This window comes from Manacus candei, unplaced genomic scaffold (assembly GCF_025592945.1).
Source record: "Manacus candei isolate 608988 ecotype Guabito, Panama unplaced genomic scaffold, ASM2559294v1 h1tg000109l, whole genome shotgun sequence".
NCBI lineage: Eukaryota > Metazoa > Chordata > Aves > Passeriformes > Pipridae > Manacus > Manacus candei.
Genome location: NW_026138157.1, coordinates 609,641 through 628,021, shown reverse-complemented (window position 1 = coordinate 628,021; position 18,381 = coordinate 609,641). Strand labels below are relative to the sequence as shown.

The 18,381-nt window shown below is 40.8% G+C and overlaps 1 protein-coding gene across 1 annotated transcript in view; it reads left to right on the top strand.

Moving 5' to 3' along the window:
- KIF26A (kinesin family member 26A) overlaps positions 1-18,381 on the top strand; it is a 99,697-nt gene that overhangs the window by 38,344 nt on the left and 42,972 nt on the right. The window contains exon 4 of the mRNA XM_051769469.1: positions 12,070-12,236. Within this exon, the coding sequence (XP_051625429.1) occupies positions 12,070-12,236 (167 nt within the window). The remainder of the gene's footprint in view (positions 1-12,069; positions 12,237-18,381) is intronic.

Below are 18,381 nucleotides of genomic sequence, written 5' to 3'. Positions count from 1 at the left end.
TTGCTTTTTTACTTTGATAAATGTCATACCAAATGGATTTTTAAATTAATTTTTAAAATCCTTCTTGATAGCTTTCTCAGTGACCTTTTATTAATACAACGTGGGAAATATATTTTGTAATGAAACAATTAAAATACAGTGTGTTGACCATAAATCTTGTCTGTGAGACATATGGATGTCTTTGAGCTTTGGGATATTTCTGACTCCATGTATAACATCTTGAATCTCAAGAAGTCAATGTCAGACAGCTGGTGGGGCCAGGACTGCATAGAGGCTTTTTTGTCTTCCTTTTAGCTCCAGTGGTGTTGGTGACATTGCTCTTGTAGAGGAAGTTCATGAAGGAAAGGGGGTGGCAAAATACACTACTCTTCAAAGTTACTGAAGGTCACTTTCCATAACAAATCTCCACGGGAGAAGGAAGCCTTTTGCTCCAAGTTACTAAATGCTTTCTCATACTGACCTGATATAAACCCCCCATGGAAAAGACCTTTCCTGTGACTGCTGCATCTCTGCTGTGCAGTCATGCCTTGCTTTGTACTTTGCTGCCTTAGCAAATGCAGAGGGAGGGACGTAATGTAGGAGGCCAATGCTGCCACTGTCACCAAGCCCCTGCCCCAGCAGCCAGGTGGCAGACTGGATTGGAAAGTGTGAGTTGCAAATTCAGCCTTAGCCATCCAGATTGAAACCGTGGCCCTCTGTTTTGTACAGTTGCTAAGATCTTTGTGCTCTCTTATTCCAGCTTGTCCCCAGTGTAGGATGCTGAGGGTCAAAATGAGGTTACTTTTTAATGTATTTCCAGGTATCAGAGTGATGTAGGAAAAATGTCAAGAGTTAACAGGAAGATTATTGGCTACAAGATGGAAATGAGCATGTTCTTAGATGAGGGTGTGGACTGCATTTCTTTATGTTGTGTGTTTGACACTTCCACAATAATACTGGTTTTACAGTTGTGGGACAGGGTAACTGTTTGTAGGACTCAGACCCTCTTGTGGCTCAAATTACAACCTGAAAGCAGTTCTTTTGATCTTTCACCGCTGCAGGGTAAGCAGTTGTTATTACAGGTCTCAAGGGGAAACAAGTCCATACTTGCCTTTGTTGACAATTGAAGTCAACAGGCAATAATAAGGAATGTTGGCCCAGACTTCACCTGTAACTCATCAGAAGTAGGTTTAAGACAAGCAGACTTGAAAGATTATGTGCAATTGATAATCCACTGGATTTACCTTTCGCCCACAGGTCATTGTCTCATCTGGCAAATGTATCGTAAGGTACACTAAATACCCCAAATATTTAAGTTTTCTACTCTTGCCTTTCAACTAGTTTCTTTGGGATGGCCTTTTCTGTTCACTTCATTTTCTTCAGCTTCTTTTGCTTCCTGCTGGTACATTTATACTGTGAATTTGCTCTCCTATGAATTCTTCAGTGTACTGATGGTTAATCAATGCATCCCATGCCACCCCAACATTTCAAATCACCGTACAAGGAAGGTTTGTACTTTTTAGCTGGAGCTCAGAAGTGTCATCCAGCATTTGAAAAAGGCTTTACATATCTCACATAGAACAGCTTTTATGAGGCTACTGTTGCTCTGCACTGGCTATATGGGTTAAGGGTGGGCTGAAGCTGAATAATGCCCTTTGGGTTCAAAAGTTAATACAGCAGTGAAATTGGATAATTTCAGACTGAGTTTAGACTTCAGTTGTGTGCAGGCTGGTGGAGAGAAAGTCTTTTGCAGTGGTCTCTGTATACCACATGGAAGGAACTGATTTGCACAGCTGGATGCAGGTGTGGATTTCCCAGTTGTCCTGCTTGTGTAAAAATAGGATTTGAACCTTTTTTTTTTTTTTTTTTTTTAAGTGCTTTGAATGTAACATTTGCTCCATAGGTTGTTTCCTGGAACTGTGGCATGTTGAGGTTGTGGGACTCCAGGCAGTTGAGCTGTGTACAGTGTGAGCATTGCTGAAAGCATCTCCTGTTGTTTTGTGGCATGAGTAGCAGAGCGTGGGGCAAAAATTGATGCTCTTTGTTACTTGCAACTAGAATTACTGAGGTGCCCTGGGTGGTAGCTTCTGAGAGGAGGTCTAAAAACCATCAATAGAAAAAGCATCTACATTTGTGTTTCAGCACTTAGGAGACAATTTATGATGTATAGAGTTCATAGATATTTCAAGCATTTCATATGTGTGTGTTTAATGGAATGGATTGCCACTTTACTGAATATAGCATCAAATCAGCTCTGTTAATTGAAAAAGATTTTTCACATTATTGCTAATGATGTGACACAGTTTTGTTAGAGATGGTGCATAAAATAGTGCTACTTGAAGTGACATTAATGTATGCATTTAAATTCCTTTTTTCCCATTTACGTGCATTATTGATTTTATTTCATTGTTGAGCTGCTAATGGATTTATAATTTGAATACAGTCACAGTAATCAATGATAAGATTATTAGACTTAAAATAGAACTTTAAAACTATGATGAGGTAATTTACCAGTGACGTTATAGTGAGTGGGCTGCCCAGCCAGGAGAACTGAGTGGATGAGGTCCTCCATAGACAGATAGGAGCAATCCAATGTTCAGAAGCCCTGATCCTTCAACCACCCTGATATCTGTTGGAGGGACAACATAACAGGGCATAAACAATCCAAGAGGTTCCTGGAATGTGTTGGTGATAGCTTTCTTCTCCAAATGATAGAAAAGCCAACGAGGAGAGGTGCTATGCTGGACCCTGGCTGTGATCGGTAGCACAGAGTCCAGTTGGAGCCCTACAGCCAGTGGTGCTCCCCAGGGGTCAGTACTGTGTCCACTCTCATTCATCTTACTCATCAATACCCTGGATGAGGGACAGAGTGCAGCCTCAGGAAGTTTGTGTAGGATGAAAAGCTAGGAGGAGTGGCTGATACCCCAGAGTGCTATGCTGCCGTTCAGCAAGACGTGGACAGACTGAAGACATGGGAGAAGATGAACCTAAAGAAATTCAGCAAAGGCAAGTGCAGGGTCCTGCACCTGGGGAGCATTAATCCTATGTACCAGTACAGACTTGGGGCTGACCTACTGGAAAGCAACTCTCATGATCCTGATAGACAACAAGTAAAGCATGAGCCAGCAGTGTGCCCTTGTGGCCAAGAAGGCCAATGATATCCTGGGCTGCATTAGGAGAAGCATTGCCAGTAGATTGAGGGAGGTCATCCTGCCCCTGTACTCAGCCCTAGCGAGGCTGCATCTGTAGCACTGTGTGTAGTTCTGGGCTCCTCTGTTCAAGGAAGACATGGAGATCCTGGAGAGGGTCCAGGGGAGGGGCTGTGAACATGATGAGGGGACTGGAGCATCTCTCTTATGAGAAAAGGTTGAGGGAGCTGGGCCTGTTTAGCCTGGAGAAGAGACAACTGAGAGTGGATCTTATCATTGTATACAAGTATTGTAAGGACAGCTGTCAAGAAGATGGGAGCAGACTCTTTTCAGTGGTGTCCAGTGACAGGGGAAGGTGCAACAGTCACAAAATGAAATGTGGGAGCACTGGAACAGGCTGCCCGGAGATGTTGTGGAATCTCCTTCTCTGGAGACATTCAAAACCTGCCTGAACACAATCCCGTGCAACCTGCTCTAGGGGGAGATGACAGTGGAAGGATGAAGAAGGGGAGAGTGGCCCTTGTGATGCCTGGCTTGGGAAGGGTCTGGATTTAGTTTGTTCGTGCCAGGTAGCTGTGTGGACATCCCCTTGAGTCTGGTCAGCCTTTCCTGATGACTCTGAAATACTTATGGGGGCCTGTGGGAATAGCACAACCTTCTGTTACTGTTAAACTAAGATTGTAGTGAAAAGATTATATGGGAATGGTAAGAACATTAATAATATCCTGCTGGGTCTCAGCTGCAGCCCATCTAGCCCAGGGCTGTCTCCAGCAGTGAAGCTGGAAATGGTGTTTAGGGAGAGCTGCTCTCTGCAGTCTGCTCATACTCCCCAGTGCCCACACTTGGAAAATTCACAAGGAGGCACTGTCTGTTCCCTTTAGTATCTGTTTGTGGACCTGCTGTGCAGGAATTGATCTAATTCCTTTCTGACCCTGCAAACACTCTCTACCTCCACAGCCTCCTATGTCAGCAGGTTCCACAAGTTTACTGTCCCAGTGCACTTCCATGACTTTGTAAACCTTAATCAGGCTGCCCTCAATCTTCCCCTCTCCAAGCGAGAGTCTCATCCTCTTTCATCTCTCCTCCTGGGCATTTGCTTCATCTTCTTGACTGTTTACTTGCTTGTCTCTGTCATTTCCCTTACTCCACTATCCTGTCTTGAGATGCAGGACTAGGACTCATAGACGAGGGGCAGACACTGATCTCTTCTCTGTGGTGACCAGGGACAGAATCCGAGGGAATGGCCTGAAGTTGTGTCAGGTGGATGTAGGTTGGATATCAGAAAAAGGTTTTTCACCCAGAGGGTGGCTGGGCACTGGAACAGGTTTCCCAGAGAAGTGGTCACAGCACCAAACCTGATAGAGTTCAGTGCTTGGATGTTACTCTCAGGCACATGGTGTGACTCTTGGGGATGATCCTGTGCAGGTCTAAGAGTTGGACTTGGTGATTCTTGTGGGTCCCTTCCAACTCAGCAGATTCTGTGATTGTGGTTCTCAGTATGTAAACACCCTCCTTGTTCTTTGTGCCCTGCATTGTGATGTCCAAAAGTTTTTTTTCTATTTTTTCTTGGCTCTGAATCTTGATTCAGAGGAACTGTCAATAACCCTTGGATCTTCCAAACTGTAGCTGCAAGTTTTGGGCTCAGCACTGTGGAGGAGTTATTTAGTTATTTTTCCCCATGTACATGTCTTATCTATGTCAAATCTCACCTGACACTTCTTCGCTCACTCACATTTGGGAAATTCTTCTAGAATTCCTTAATACTGGCATTTGGCTACTTGAAAGAGCTTTGGGACATCTACGGGCTTGCAGATTTCACTCTAGTCATGGTGGATCATGGCTGTCTGTGTGCCTGGGTTACACAGTTCCCACGTTGGGAGCAAACAGCACACAGCAAGGAACAGCCAGAAGACAAGAGCTGCACCTGCACAGCTCCATCCCTCATTTGGGCCCTCAGTGCCCTTCAGCAATCATCCCAATGATCACAGCTGTGCAAACTTAATGCTGCTTCGTGAGCTTGCCTGTAATTGAATCTTAGTCTCTGGATTTGGGTGTACTAAATACCCAGTTTTTCCTTCAGATAATGAGGGCTTGTACCTCTTCAAGTGAGATACTAGTCAATGGGTGGCTTGCATGTGGTAGCTGTCAGGCAAATTGATCCCAAGGGATGTTCTTTTTGGAGCAGTTACATCTAATATGTAAGCAGTTCAAGCATGATTGAAATAGAAATTAGGTATGACAGTCTCCGTCCACCTTTGACTTTATTTGATGACATTGTATGTCAATCATTATAACAATATAGTGATTATAATAAAATTGGGAACATGGTAATTCCTTTGCTGAATAGAGAGTAATCAAGGTACAGTGAGATTTGGTTGAGTTGCCTAAATCATTGAGAAATTCTGCTGTGGAATCAGGAAGGTGGCACAAGTTCTCCCAACTCAAAGCTCTGTATGTGTCCTGTGTTTAGTGGCTGTTTGAAACACATCTGGCCTTGGGAAGTCAGTCCTAATGGAAAAGGATTTGTCTTCTTGTCGGAAACCCAACCCTAAACTGACAGAAATTTGCATTATTATGAGCTTGTTAATGAATTCCTTTGCTTGCTCATATCAACCTCTGACAAAAAGCAGGAGTTCAACTGTATATTTGCCCACTTGAATAAATACTCTGAGCAGTACACAGCTATATTTTTTGGCTTTGGAGGCTGTAACTATTGTAATACCTGTCAGCAGGAAAGGCTCTGGGCAACACTTACTGCTTGCCTGGAGGCGTTGGAAGAAACAGTTCCTCTAGCCTGGCTGTTTTAAATCCACTGCACATGAAAAGTCCTTATTTGAAATGTTAATGTGCAGCAGGATCTATGGTCTTCTTGACAGCTCATTTCATGGCTTCCTGACTTTCCAGGTGGTGGGCTTACATGAGCAAATAGGAGGGTGAGGTTCATGTGACTGGTGGTCAGATATCTGTGAAGAAGGAAAGAAAAAGAGCATCGCTTGCTGTCTCTTTTGGTATTGGTGTCCAGAGTAGCTGAAATGTGGAACAATTGGTTTGTCACTGCCTGTTGGCATCTTTGCACTACCAGAGCCCTGGCTTCAGAGCCTGAGAACGTGGGAAATCTGAAGAAAGGAATGACATTTCATTTTGTAGATGCAGGTCAGCCCAAAACCTTAATAGATTTGTCAAGGACCAAGGATCATGGTTTAGGAGAGATCTGCCTCAGACTGAGATCAAAAGCCCCTGATCAGAGAGAAGAAGCTGCTAATTCTCCATTCTTGTACTGTCAGGGGTGCCAGTGCTGGATGTAGCTGGGTGCATGTGCCCTGCACTTGGAGGATGAGGTCTTTTCTGTACATGAAGCACAGACTACTTGTAATTTTTGGTGGTTGAGATCCAAACCCTCAACCTGTTTTAGTAATTTACATATAATTTCAAAAAGCAAGAGCTCTGAGGTTGTCTTTGGATCGCCTATATTACTTTCCAGTCTGTGACAGCAGATGGGCCCTCCTATTTCTGTTTAATTCTATTTCTCTGTAATTTTTCTCCTTCTGCCTCATTTTCAGAGATCAGTGATAAGCCAGGCATTAGCAACTTTTGCAGCTAAAAACCTTTTTTGAGAGAAGGGATACTGTGCTCTGCATTTGATTTGCACTGAACACGAGATGCATATAAAAGTTTGAAACTACAGGTTTAGGCATTCTGGTTACCACATCACAGCTGCAGGTTATAAAATGACTACAGTAGTGTATTGTAGTTATAAAATGCTCCAGTTATTTTATAATGAGCCCTGGATGAAACAACGTCAAATGGCAGTAAAAAAGTTTATCCCAGAACATGTTTCACTTCAACCTGGCATATGCTGCCCTGTTAACTTTATGTAATGCTCGTCAGTCAGGAGGAGGAATTTCACACAGAAGACGTGTGTAGGACTTATCCATGCTTACTTGAAAGAGGGGTTTATGTTATGAGCATTATCCAGCTAGAGATTTACGTCACATTTGTTCCAGTTACTGGTCATGAGAGTCTTTGCATGAATCATTTAGGCAGAAAATTATTGTTTTATCATATACAAACAGTAGCTTTAATATATTGCAAAATCATTAGATCGAGCAGTTTTTACAATTTAATTGACTGTGACATTCTACTCAGAAAGGAGAAAATGGTAAGTTAAAGCAAATACTCAGAATTCTGTATGTCTGACTGCTGGTCAGAAAGGGATAAAAACAAGAAGAAAAGGGGGAAAAAAATCACCAGTACAGACTCAGGCTGTACTAGATCAGCTAGAGCTTTACCTGCAATACACTGTTGAAACCCTGTTGAGTGCTTTCATTATGAGACTAACTTTTTGAAATGAAGTAAATTGTATTGAGTTCTGACTCTGATTACACAGATGTGTGTTAGACTTGTTGAGGCTCTTGTAATTTTCTCTGTTCTGTCTTCTGTGATTCTCTTCTTGATAGCCTTTTGCAGTTCTATCCAACCTTCTGGTTTTCTTTTGCCACGACAGTACTGTCCTGAGGCTAATCCTGGGATTAGTTTTTCTCTCTATTTTTATAGTCCCATGTTTTTCTTGCCTGTCACCAGATATATGTTTTGCACGTGTTACAGAGATCAAGTGGCATGACTTAGCTTGGCTTTTTTGGATCCCTGGACAAAGGTCAATGTCCAGATAATGGAAGTATTCGGGAAACTGAAAACATTAATGGTTTAGTTTTTGGCTTTGCATTTCAAACTTGTAAAGAGCTTGTTAGGATTGTAATTGTCCTTTGGATGGTAATGGCTTGACAGAGTACTGCGTACCTGGATATTTCACTTATGGCCAACTTCTTTACAGTGTGATTTTGGACTAATCTGACTTGTTTAAACCCAGGCAGATGTTTCCTGCCATCTAGTCACGGCAGAGAACCTGTGTAATGTGAATGTCCCTGCTCTGCCCAGCACACCTCTGTAGCTCGAGGATGTCTGGTCACCTCCATCTCTTCCTACTCTCTCCCCCAGCCTTTGAGGGGAGTGTCTTAAGCGGGAACAACTCATGCTGTAATTTCTTGTTGTGGTCGTGCCAACTTCAGCTGTGTGTGTGGACGCTGCCAGATGGAAACACAGCATGTCTAGCTCTTTTCCCATGTCCTCAGAGTGGGCACTGGGACCTGGTACCAAAACCCTCCTGTCTGTGACATAGGAGAAAAGGGGTCCTATAGAGCAGTTTTGGAAATCCTTCCTTTGAGGTTTAGCTTGTTTCCAGAGGGTTAATGGCTTTTGTCTAGCGAACCTTTTCTTAGAAAATTAAAACAAACATTACTTTCTAAATGTGGAGGCCTATGACACTTTAAATATTCAGTGCAGTCAGTAACACTTTATAGTGACAAGATTATGATTCAGCATTTCATCATGAGTGATTTATGAAAATTCAGTAAATTTTGAAGCACAGTTCCCTCTCAGCTGCAGTCTGGAGTCTTCTCTTTGTGCAGACTTGCATGCTTGAAAAAGTCATGCAAAGTTGCTTGCAGTCCTTTAGAGAATTATATTTTCCATACACACTTGTGAAAAAAGTATGTGTTGAGATGAGGAAGGAGCATGAAGTAATTCCTGCATTCTTTTTTTGTGGTGTGACAAGCTGAAGTGCCCAGGTCCATCACCTGTCTTTAGTGTTCTTGCCTCAGGGCATATGACTTGAACCTGGCAAGTTTCCTCATACCTGAGTCCTCCTCTTCATCTCCTGAGAGATGTAGCTGTCTCAGGGAGACCTGAATATGGCTGTGCTGGAAAATCCTGTCACTTTGGATGGTGCAAGCAGTCCTTGAAATGAGTCCTAAACTTGGAAGAAGTTTTGTGGTTTTTCAGCTTCTCACTATGCAGCAAAACTGATGGTATCTCTGTGTTTAAGAATACTAATTGGGTAGTTGAAGACAAATAAAACTATATGGGTTGTCTTCTGCAGTAGTTTTCTGATCATTTTTATTTTGCATGTCTTCACTTTTTCTCCCTTTACAAGAATCAGTGCCTTGTCCTTGGCTTCCCTTCATCCTCCTTTCATGCACACACAGAACTGAGAAAAAAAACTTCCAGATTTATCCAGAAATTACAGTTTGAGTTTTTGAAAGTGTGTTTAATGTGGGAATGGCAATTTACAGACATCCAACTTAGATATGTTGTTCTGGAAAGTATATTAACCATTTGCTATCTGAAATATCAGATTTGATTTGGATATTTCAAGTTACATGCCTAATATGTCCAAAATCATCAGTCTCTTAGAAATACAGGCTTCTAAGTTCTCATAGAAATAAAAAAGTGGTGTAAAAGGAATATGTGTTACACATTGATCATATTTTTGTTAAGTGTGAATAGCTTTTACAGGAATTGATCTGTTAAGAGGTTCCAGTCAGTTCTTACAAGTCTCTTACACTTTACTGTAAAATTCAGTGACATTTCACGCGAACTCTACAGATTTCATATTTAGCTTTAGATCGTGCTATCATTGAGATTATACGCTAGTTAAAGTGCAGTTAGTTAGAAATATGTTGCTGCTTCTGCCTTTTTTTTCCAAAATTTTACTTAAACATAATTTTCTTTGTTTCAAGGTCCATTGTGTAACACAGCCCCTGCTGAAAGAGAGTGGGGAAAAATGTGTTGGGAATTAATCTTGAGCCTGCAATTTTTAATCCGAGACAACATCTTATGTTGGAGGATTATGGTTGTCTTCCTGAGAGAATGTGGGGGAATATTCAGACACTAATGTGACAGTGTCTGCCACTGTGGTTGCTGGTTGGGTGCCATTCTCTTGCTGGCCATCAGACCATAGCTGCTGAGAATGGAAGTCCCTGATGTGCCAGTTTTTAGGCTCCTCGTGATGGCTCCAAAGCTTCTGATGTAGATTTTTTTTTTTTAAGTCTGCAAATTGCTAAATCCATAGTAAGCTCCACTTATTTGTTAGTGCTTTGTGTCAGTTCATGTAACTCTGAAGTTTAGATATCACAGTGGATTTTACCCATCTGCGTTTTTCTCCATACCATGTACTTTCTGTGACTGGTATAGGTCAGGACCACACATCTGTTGCTTCAGTGCATTAATGATCAAATACCTGCTTTATCGACCCTCTCAAGGTTCATTACTCCATCACTTAGTTATAAGCAATTAACCACATGAGTGGATCTGATCCTTTTCCAAGCATCTCTGTTCCTGGCTGTCATTGCCAGTAGATCATGGACGTGCTTTGTAAAGCACATTTTCTTGCCATACCATTTCTATGTGCCAGTCTCGATCTCAAGCAGTGCTTGGTCTGTCTTTCTGCCTGCGTCGCTAAGAAATCCGATCTCGTGAGACCTCTGCATTACAAAGTGAAGGATTTTGTAGAGGGTTATTCAAAGTTTCCAGTTTGGCTTCTAACGTGAGTAGCTTTGCTAGGATTAAGTTAATCTGCATGACTGTTCTTCTGTGTCTCAGCCTCAGATCTCTTAGGTGAGCTCTATAAAAGTACATTTTTGTGTAGCACTCTATGGTGAAGCTTTAGTCAGCCACTCCATAATACTGATAATAGTACTAATCTTTAAAGAGCAGATGTTCAAAAGAGCTGGGTGTACTTTTTGCTTGTTGACTTTGCTGGGAACTGGGAATTCAGCACTCAGTCTATAGGAATGACTCCAGAGGAAACTCCAGACGTCTTTTCATGCACCTGTTGAACACTTCTTGGTTGACAGAGTTTTCTTTTACTTGGTACCTAATAACAGGGTATTGCCTCAATTAGGTATTGCCTCAATTCTCATGAGAAAATCTCTATTTGTGTTGTTGGTGTACGAGAAAATTGAGGGTGTGTATGTAACTGGGAAGGCCCTATTACCATGTTTGCATATCTGTAGTTGTAAAACATGATCTATGGCAGCTCAAAATTTAAAATTTGGTGGCATCCCAGGAAATACCTAATTGCATTTGTGCTTCATTACAAGGCTGTCTGCTTTCCTGGAATTTATTTTAGCTAATTAGTTGGAAATGTCAAAATAGTATTTCAGATGACAGAAATATCATATATTATCATACATGAAGCAATTAACTCTTTTGACAGATATTTATTGTAGTGTCATCTTTAATTAAATCTTCAGGACTCCTAGACATAGAGCAGGTTTTTCCGAAAAGGAAGCATCCCAGCACTTTCAATGAGCATTTGACTGATGGGGCTTAATTGAAGTCGGTATTTGAAAGAGTTGGTGGCCTAAACACGAAGATATAGACATGACACAATTTCACAATACAGATGTCTGATATTTTGGCAAAAATTTCAAAATGATCATCACCTTCCAAACTTCTCAGACACTGCAGATACATTATGCTGGAGAAGATGCATCTCCAGTCGCTCCTGTTCTTCCGCTAGAGTAGTCTGCAGGAGAAAAAAGTGTCATACACTTGTGCTGCTAGGATAAATAATGCTGAAAAACAAGGCAGTATATATGTTTTTAAAAAAAAAAAATCAATTTTTTATTTAGTTCTTGGAGTTATTCATGTGGAAACGTGTTAGAAATGTGACTGTTTGGTTAGTTCCTCTTAAACAGATAGGTCCTGTAGATGATGTGCCACTGAGAAACAATTCCTGACAGTTATAACGGAACCAGATAAACAGTTCTGCCAGCTCCCAAATAACACTGTAAAACAAAAGGGTTCTGCTTATCGTTTTCCATTTCTTCATGCCTGTCAAACTATTTAACTGTGCATTACCCATCACAAAGGTTCTCTGTGTTTTTCTGCTCCTCTGCTGTGGTCATGGTTTTTACATTCTCTGTTGCTGCACCTACTGTGCTACACTTGTCCAGCTGTATCACTCCTCAGCCGCTGCTGATCTTCGCCTTCAAAGACACTCACTGGAAGTGCTGCATGAGATTTTCCCTGCTGTGACCATGTATTAACTAGTACTAACCTGTGCACATGTTTTTGTTTTTGTTTTGGTTTTTTTTTTCAGGCAGAAACAGCACCAGAAAGTGGCCGAGATGTTCCCAGTGTTCAGATCAGCTCAGGGCAGCACAACTCCGACCCCTCGGGAGCCGGAGGCGTGGCAGCCTCCCAGAGCATGGTCGCTCCGGCTGGAGTCTCGGCAGGTACTTCGGCTGCAGCTTCGTTCTTCATAAGGTAGTTTTTCACCTTTCTGGTTTCCCTAACTGCTCGTGGGTCTTCAGACAGTTGTGAAATGCTGTTGAATCTTTGCCATGGGTCGAAGGTGTACTGTGTGATGCTGGTTGCTGGGAAATGGGGTTGGTCACCTGGTCGTGACTTTGGCTTTCTGCTGCCACTGGGGTGCAGGGGTGTGATGGTGACGCCCTGTTTCTCTCTGGAGACCTCAGCAGGAACTTAACCAAAATCCTAGAAATTGTGTGTTGGGCATTTTCTAGTCCTTAATGGCCATTTCTACCATGAGCCTTTTATTGTGTAGGTTTCCTTGATGCTAAAACTGAAGTATCAAGTTTAAAAACAAAAAGTTAGATTTTTATTCAGTAGCATGGCCTACGTGTCCAAATGAAAGTTTTTACATGGTTGGCAGCAACAGTTAAAGCAGTTTAAGACATTCTTTTCTTAACAGTAGCTCAGAACAATCTTTTGCTTTCATTCCTTGGTCTTATAACAAAAATGATATGTTAGGTTTGTTTGGATGTTTGTTGTAATTAGCAATGTTGATTAAATGCAATACGCTGTCAAGCAGATGGTATTTAAAACAACAAAATTCAGGGCTTTGTACTTGCATTCCAACTCTTTTTTAATTCAGAACTGAACATATTTTCAGACAATATTGAAAAACGTATGTCTGTGAATGCCAGTAAAGTCAGATTTATGCACGGAGTGAGAATACTTCTTATCATTTAATCACAATAGTAATTGTGTTGTTTCCTTTTCATTGGTCTTTAATATGTTTTGTACCATTAAATAAATGATGTTTACTATAAGTTGCAGCCTAACCTCAGAAGGAGCTGAACTTCCCAAGTTTTGTTTTTTTAGAAGAACATAGTGCAATGAGTCTTAAATGCCTACATATCACAGTCTGTCTGTACACAAGAGGTTTGGAAATGACTGCCCTAAGAGTGCTCTGTGTAAGTTAGTGGTTTGTCTCTGTGCTGTGGGTTTGAAGCCAACCCAGGGAAATGGTTGCCTACAGAGGATGACTGGTTTAATTTAAAGATAGGTATCTGAAATGAGTGGGACTGGAGGGGAAGAATAAGGGGAAAAGCTCAGGCATCTCTCTTCTTGTTTAGTTACCTAAATAAGGACAGATGAATATTCTCCAAAGTATCTAGAACGGATAGCAGCACAGCTTTCATTACTGTGTTTCATATTATGGGTATAAACAGTGTGATTTTAGCTTAATCTACTTTGGATTTATTTCAGTGTTAATCCGTATGTCACAAACAAATGTAAAGACTTGTCCCTTTCATAGGGTAAGCCAGAAAATAAAATACCTTCCTTAGAACTGAAAGAAATCGGTGCCTAGAAGTCTGAAATAAGACCCAAAATCTTTTCTCCCATTGATGCTTTTGTCAATGGTCAGCAAAATTCAGTTCTGTTTTTATTGTGAAGCGATTGTCATTAGCTTGAATCAAAAATTCTTGAAGTCAGCAGCAAGACTGCAAATGACATCACTGTACTTTGGATCAGGCCCTAATTGCTTCTCATGAATCTGTCTTTGCCTCAAGTGAATCAGAGTTTTATAGCTTTAGCAGCTATGTGCTAGCTAAAACGTTTTAAAAACCCATTAGTACCTTGCTTATTCCCTACCCGTGTTTCCTCTGCTCAAAATTGTTTCTCTTCAATTTTTTAACCAAAGAACAGGGCTGGTTGAAATTTTTGTGTGCAAAGCACTTCTTTTTGTTCTTTGTGTTGTTGTTGATATGCAAAAAATCTCACAAGGGCTGGGGGAGAGAGGTCCTTCACTGATCCCTGGCAGTCATAAATATGTTGATCAGGTCCTCAGGTGGGTACCATTGCATAGTCCTGGCTGGGCTACTCCCCCAACGTTGGCATTAACCTCAGGAGAGGCTCCCTCTGCCACTGCTCCTTCTCTTCTGACTCCTCATGCCATAGGGACCTTTATGGATCCAAGTTTTCATGCTGAGTCTTCCTCCCACCCTCAAGGTGAGGAGTTCTCAGCAGAAGGGGAGAGGAAGAGGAGAAGATCTTCAAGGATGAGCGAGTTACCATAGATCCTGGGAGAAATGGCTTATCCAGGGACCACAGGTATTAGGATATCAGCAGTCTGGTTTTTTTGTCTGGTACTGGTGGGCTATCAGGCTTCTTTGCTTCAGCCTTTCCAGTCCTGTGTGTTTCCCTTTGCACCATCCAGCCGTGAACTTGTTGAGGAAGAAGGTCAGCCCTGCCTCGAATCCTTTGCAGCAGCGTCCACTTCTCTCTCCTTCATCTCTCTGTTCAGCTAATCCTCTCTCAGGAAGCACCTGGAGATGAAAGAGAAGTCATGGCAGTAGTGTTAGGCTGCAGTCCCTGTTCATTACATTTGCTGATTTTTTTTTTCCTTGCTGTGTTTCACTCCTCAGCCACTTAAATTCTGAACTTTGTAGCAAAGCCAGTGTGTTACTCATGTTATGCAGAGCCTGGCACATTTTGTTCTTGTGGAATAAATGCAGTTAATATATTGATAATCCCCCCCTCCACACGCACACATACACACATATATATTTTATTTTTTGCAAATCATTGGACTCTCTTTGACCAAGTCTATTGAGGACCTTCATCTTTTTACATGAGCCTTCTGTAAAAGGAGCTCTGGTTGAAACTTTTGCCTTAGAAATAGAGTAGCAAGGTAAAAATTTGCATGCATATTAATGTTCAGTATGTTCGGGTGTAGGGTTAGTTACTTTGGAAGACAAAGCCTTCATATGATGCCTGTGAGAACTGCATTTGTGATTTCCTGAGCTGCAGTGACACTAGATATAGACTTTTTCCACATGAATAAAGGATTTCAGTCTTGTTCTTCATGAAACAGCATTAACTGTGCTTGTACAGCACAATTAGCTTTCGGATTGTGACATGGTTTCCTGGCAGCATATAAATGTCTTTTTCACATTAAAGCTAGAGTTCCTATTTGGTGAAATAACAGCCTGACACTCTTGCTTGTGAACTGTTTTTTTTTTTTTTTGGTTGGTTGCTTAGTTTTTCTCCGGGTTGTTCCTTGAGAGTCAGAGTTTTGTGTTTCAAAGATCACAAACTCAAAAAATGGTACAGAAAGTTCATTTCCTCACCTGGAAAATAAAAACTAAGAGCTGAAGTAAAACTTTTACCTGGTGATAAGATGGTACCTATGATTAAAATGAGTATGTTTAAGGTATTCTTTGCAGTGAATGCATTGATTTTGTTAAGCATATGTGCAGCCCAAATCTACATATTCATCCAAAACTCTTTCTCATTTGAATGTCATATTTAATTTCTTGAAGCTTAATTATCTTCTGCTTAAAAAAAAGTATTTTATTCATTACCAAGGAATGCAGAGAAGTGCTAAGTATTCAAAATCAAAGCCAAATATTAAAGACAGCAGACAGAAGCGTATTAAGAAATTAAATCAGTTTTAAGCTTTTTTCCTCACTGTGATCTGTCACAGAAGGAGGAAAGCTTTGATTAACATCTGACTGTGTCACGCAAGCAAATTGCCAGACATTACTCAGTGGTTGTGTTACCGAAGGACCAGAGGTTTTAGCAGAAAATGGAGCTTCTCAGTAGGTCACTGACAGAATAAGAAAGCTCAGGTAAAAAGCACAGCTCATGTTCATGGATGGCTGTGAAGAGACTCCCAGTTCACCCTTACGATTCAAGAGGAGAAGTTTATTCTTACATTCTTCAGATTTAAGAAGAATGCATCTGGCCTTTGTCCCTTGGTGTAATATGAACTGTGCCTTGCCTAGTGCCCCATGCTTTATACCTCTTTTCAGGTGTCCTTTTTTTTTTTTTTTGTATAAGGAACCTGAACAAACTTTATATTATTAAGTGAAAATATGTGAGATAATTGTAGGGCCCTTCTGTGGGTTATGCTTGCAACTAAGTAAATATTGGCATATTTTGTTATAAAACTGTAACAAGCTCTTGGGCTTTTTTGTCACCTGGACACCTAGGAAGGAGAGGAAATGGTGTTTCCAAGAACAGATAGGAGAAGGGCAGTGATGAAGAGAAGAGGCATGCACTTGGGAAGAGGTTAATGGGCTATCTGACAAAAAAGAAAATACCACTCCCTTGGGAGGTGAATCAAGACCCCCAGTAAATCGAAACTGTCACCATTAACACACCATTTCTGCCTGTTGGTGGCTGGTGACAGTGGTGGCAGCAGTGCCTGTGTTGCTGTTGGGGTGAGACCATGGGGAGCTGCCCCCAGTGCACAAGCTGGAAGGAAGGTTTGAGCAGTGACAGGGCAGCTAGGATGAATCAAAGCTGTTTAGAAGAAAATGGATATCAAAGCAAGCAGTGTTGAGCAGAAGACAAACTGTATTAAGTCCGTCCTCTAAAATTGTCATCTTCTTTGATGCCGAGTTGTTGATCTTTTCAAACTGTCTTAGTCACAGGTTGAACTTGCTGCTGTGGCACTGCTGCCTTTGAAGCAGGGAAATGTTTCTGTAGTTGTAGCTTCTTTCCCGTGTATCTGCTTGCTTTTGTTTGACAAATTACTCTTCCAAACATATAACACTCACTATGCACTCACTGCTTTTCAGTTTTCTAAATTATTTCCAGTGTTGCTGGGCTTTGCTAGATTAAAAACATTTAAGTTAATAAATCTGGAGACTTACGGTGGTGAATCACACCCATTATCTTTCCACTCTCATCTTCCTGCATGTTTGGGAAAGCTGTGTCAATTTAGACATGATATAAAACATTGCACATGATATGCTTTTGCAAGCGGCTTTTCTTAACAGAATATACAATCTCCAAGTAGTGTAATTGAACATCTGAAGAGTTAAAATAAGCATAGTTGTCTTTTTCTAGAGTCAGGATATTCCATCATATTTTAATGCCTGTGAGTTTGGATTAAAGAATCTAATTATTCACTAATGAGCAGTAATGGTACATATAAACTAAGGGTCACTATCCTATTACAGGCACCTGATGGTTCACTGATAAGCATTTGGTCATTAGATTGACCATAAAATATAGTCAATAATTGAGGTTACTCATAGAGCAGACACCTTATCAGCTTTAGGCATGGTGGGACAGCTTGTCAGTACTCTGTGTCCTGATTGTGCTGTGACTGAGCATATGATTAGGGTATTGAAGCAGTCTGTATCTAATGAAACTGCAGGAAAGGCATAGCAATATTAGCACAACCACTAAATGACTAATGTGTTTTTGTTCCAAGCCTTAGACACTTCAATTAGTTCCAATAAACTCTGATCTAGTGTAGCGGTAGGCAGAGAATTCAGATATTTTGTGTACAAGCTTTCATTACACTAGTCAGAATTTGTAACATTTAGGGGACAGATGAAATCTGTGGGGCTTTGAATGAAAAATGGTGGAAGTAATAAAGGCTGCCATTACTGTTTTTACTTCCTTTTTTTTCCAGGTTTTTTTTTGCATTTTTTAGATTCAGAATATTGAGACAATGCCTAATGCCTGATTTAAAAGATGAAGCTGATAGCAGCAAACTAGATGTCTACATTTTGCTTTAAGGTCCATTCATGCAGTTCATGTAGACATGTGCATATAATCTAAACTTAGAATGTGTTCCTTAGCATTTTCTAACATATGGAACATTAGTCAAATAGTCTTGTCTTGAAAGCTTTTGTAGAGATATTGATTTTGCTGTGCTTCAAACTGGTGCTGAGAAAATAACCTCAAAACCCATCCTTTTATGATTTTTTTTTTTCCATGAGGATGCCTTAACTTTCATAAATTATTTAATATGGTGAAGGGTGCAAAATGCCTTTTGTCTTTCTGAACTGCTGTTCAGGCTTCTGTAATACGACCTTGGAAAGTAACCATAGAAACATGTTAAAAGCATCAACTGAAAATCGGTAGTTCAGTTTGACAGTGATGCAAATTCTGTGAAAGCAGATTATGATGTATTAGGAACACTTGAGGCATATATTACTGCTAACCTGTTAAACCTGATTATTCCATGACTACCAGTGCTTTCAGAATTTAATGCAGGGGGGAAAAAGAGAAGGAAAAAAACCCATACTTTTTTTTAAGTTGCTGTGTTTAAGATGTTTCTAAGTAAATCACCTCAGCCTGTCATTCTCTGTCCTGTTAAAAGCAAGAATTATATTTTTGCTAAGCTCATAATGTAGTTCCC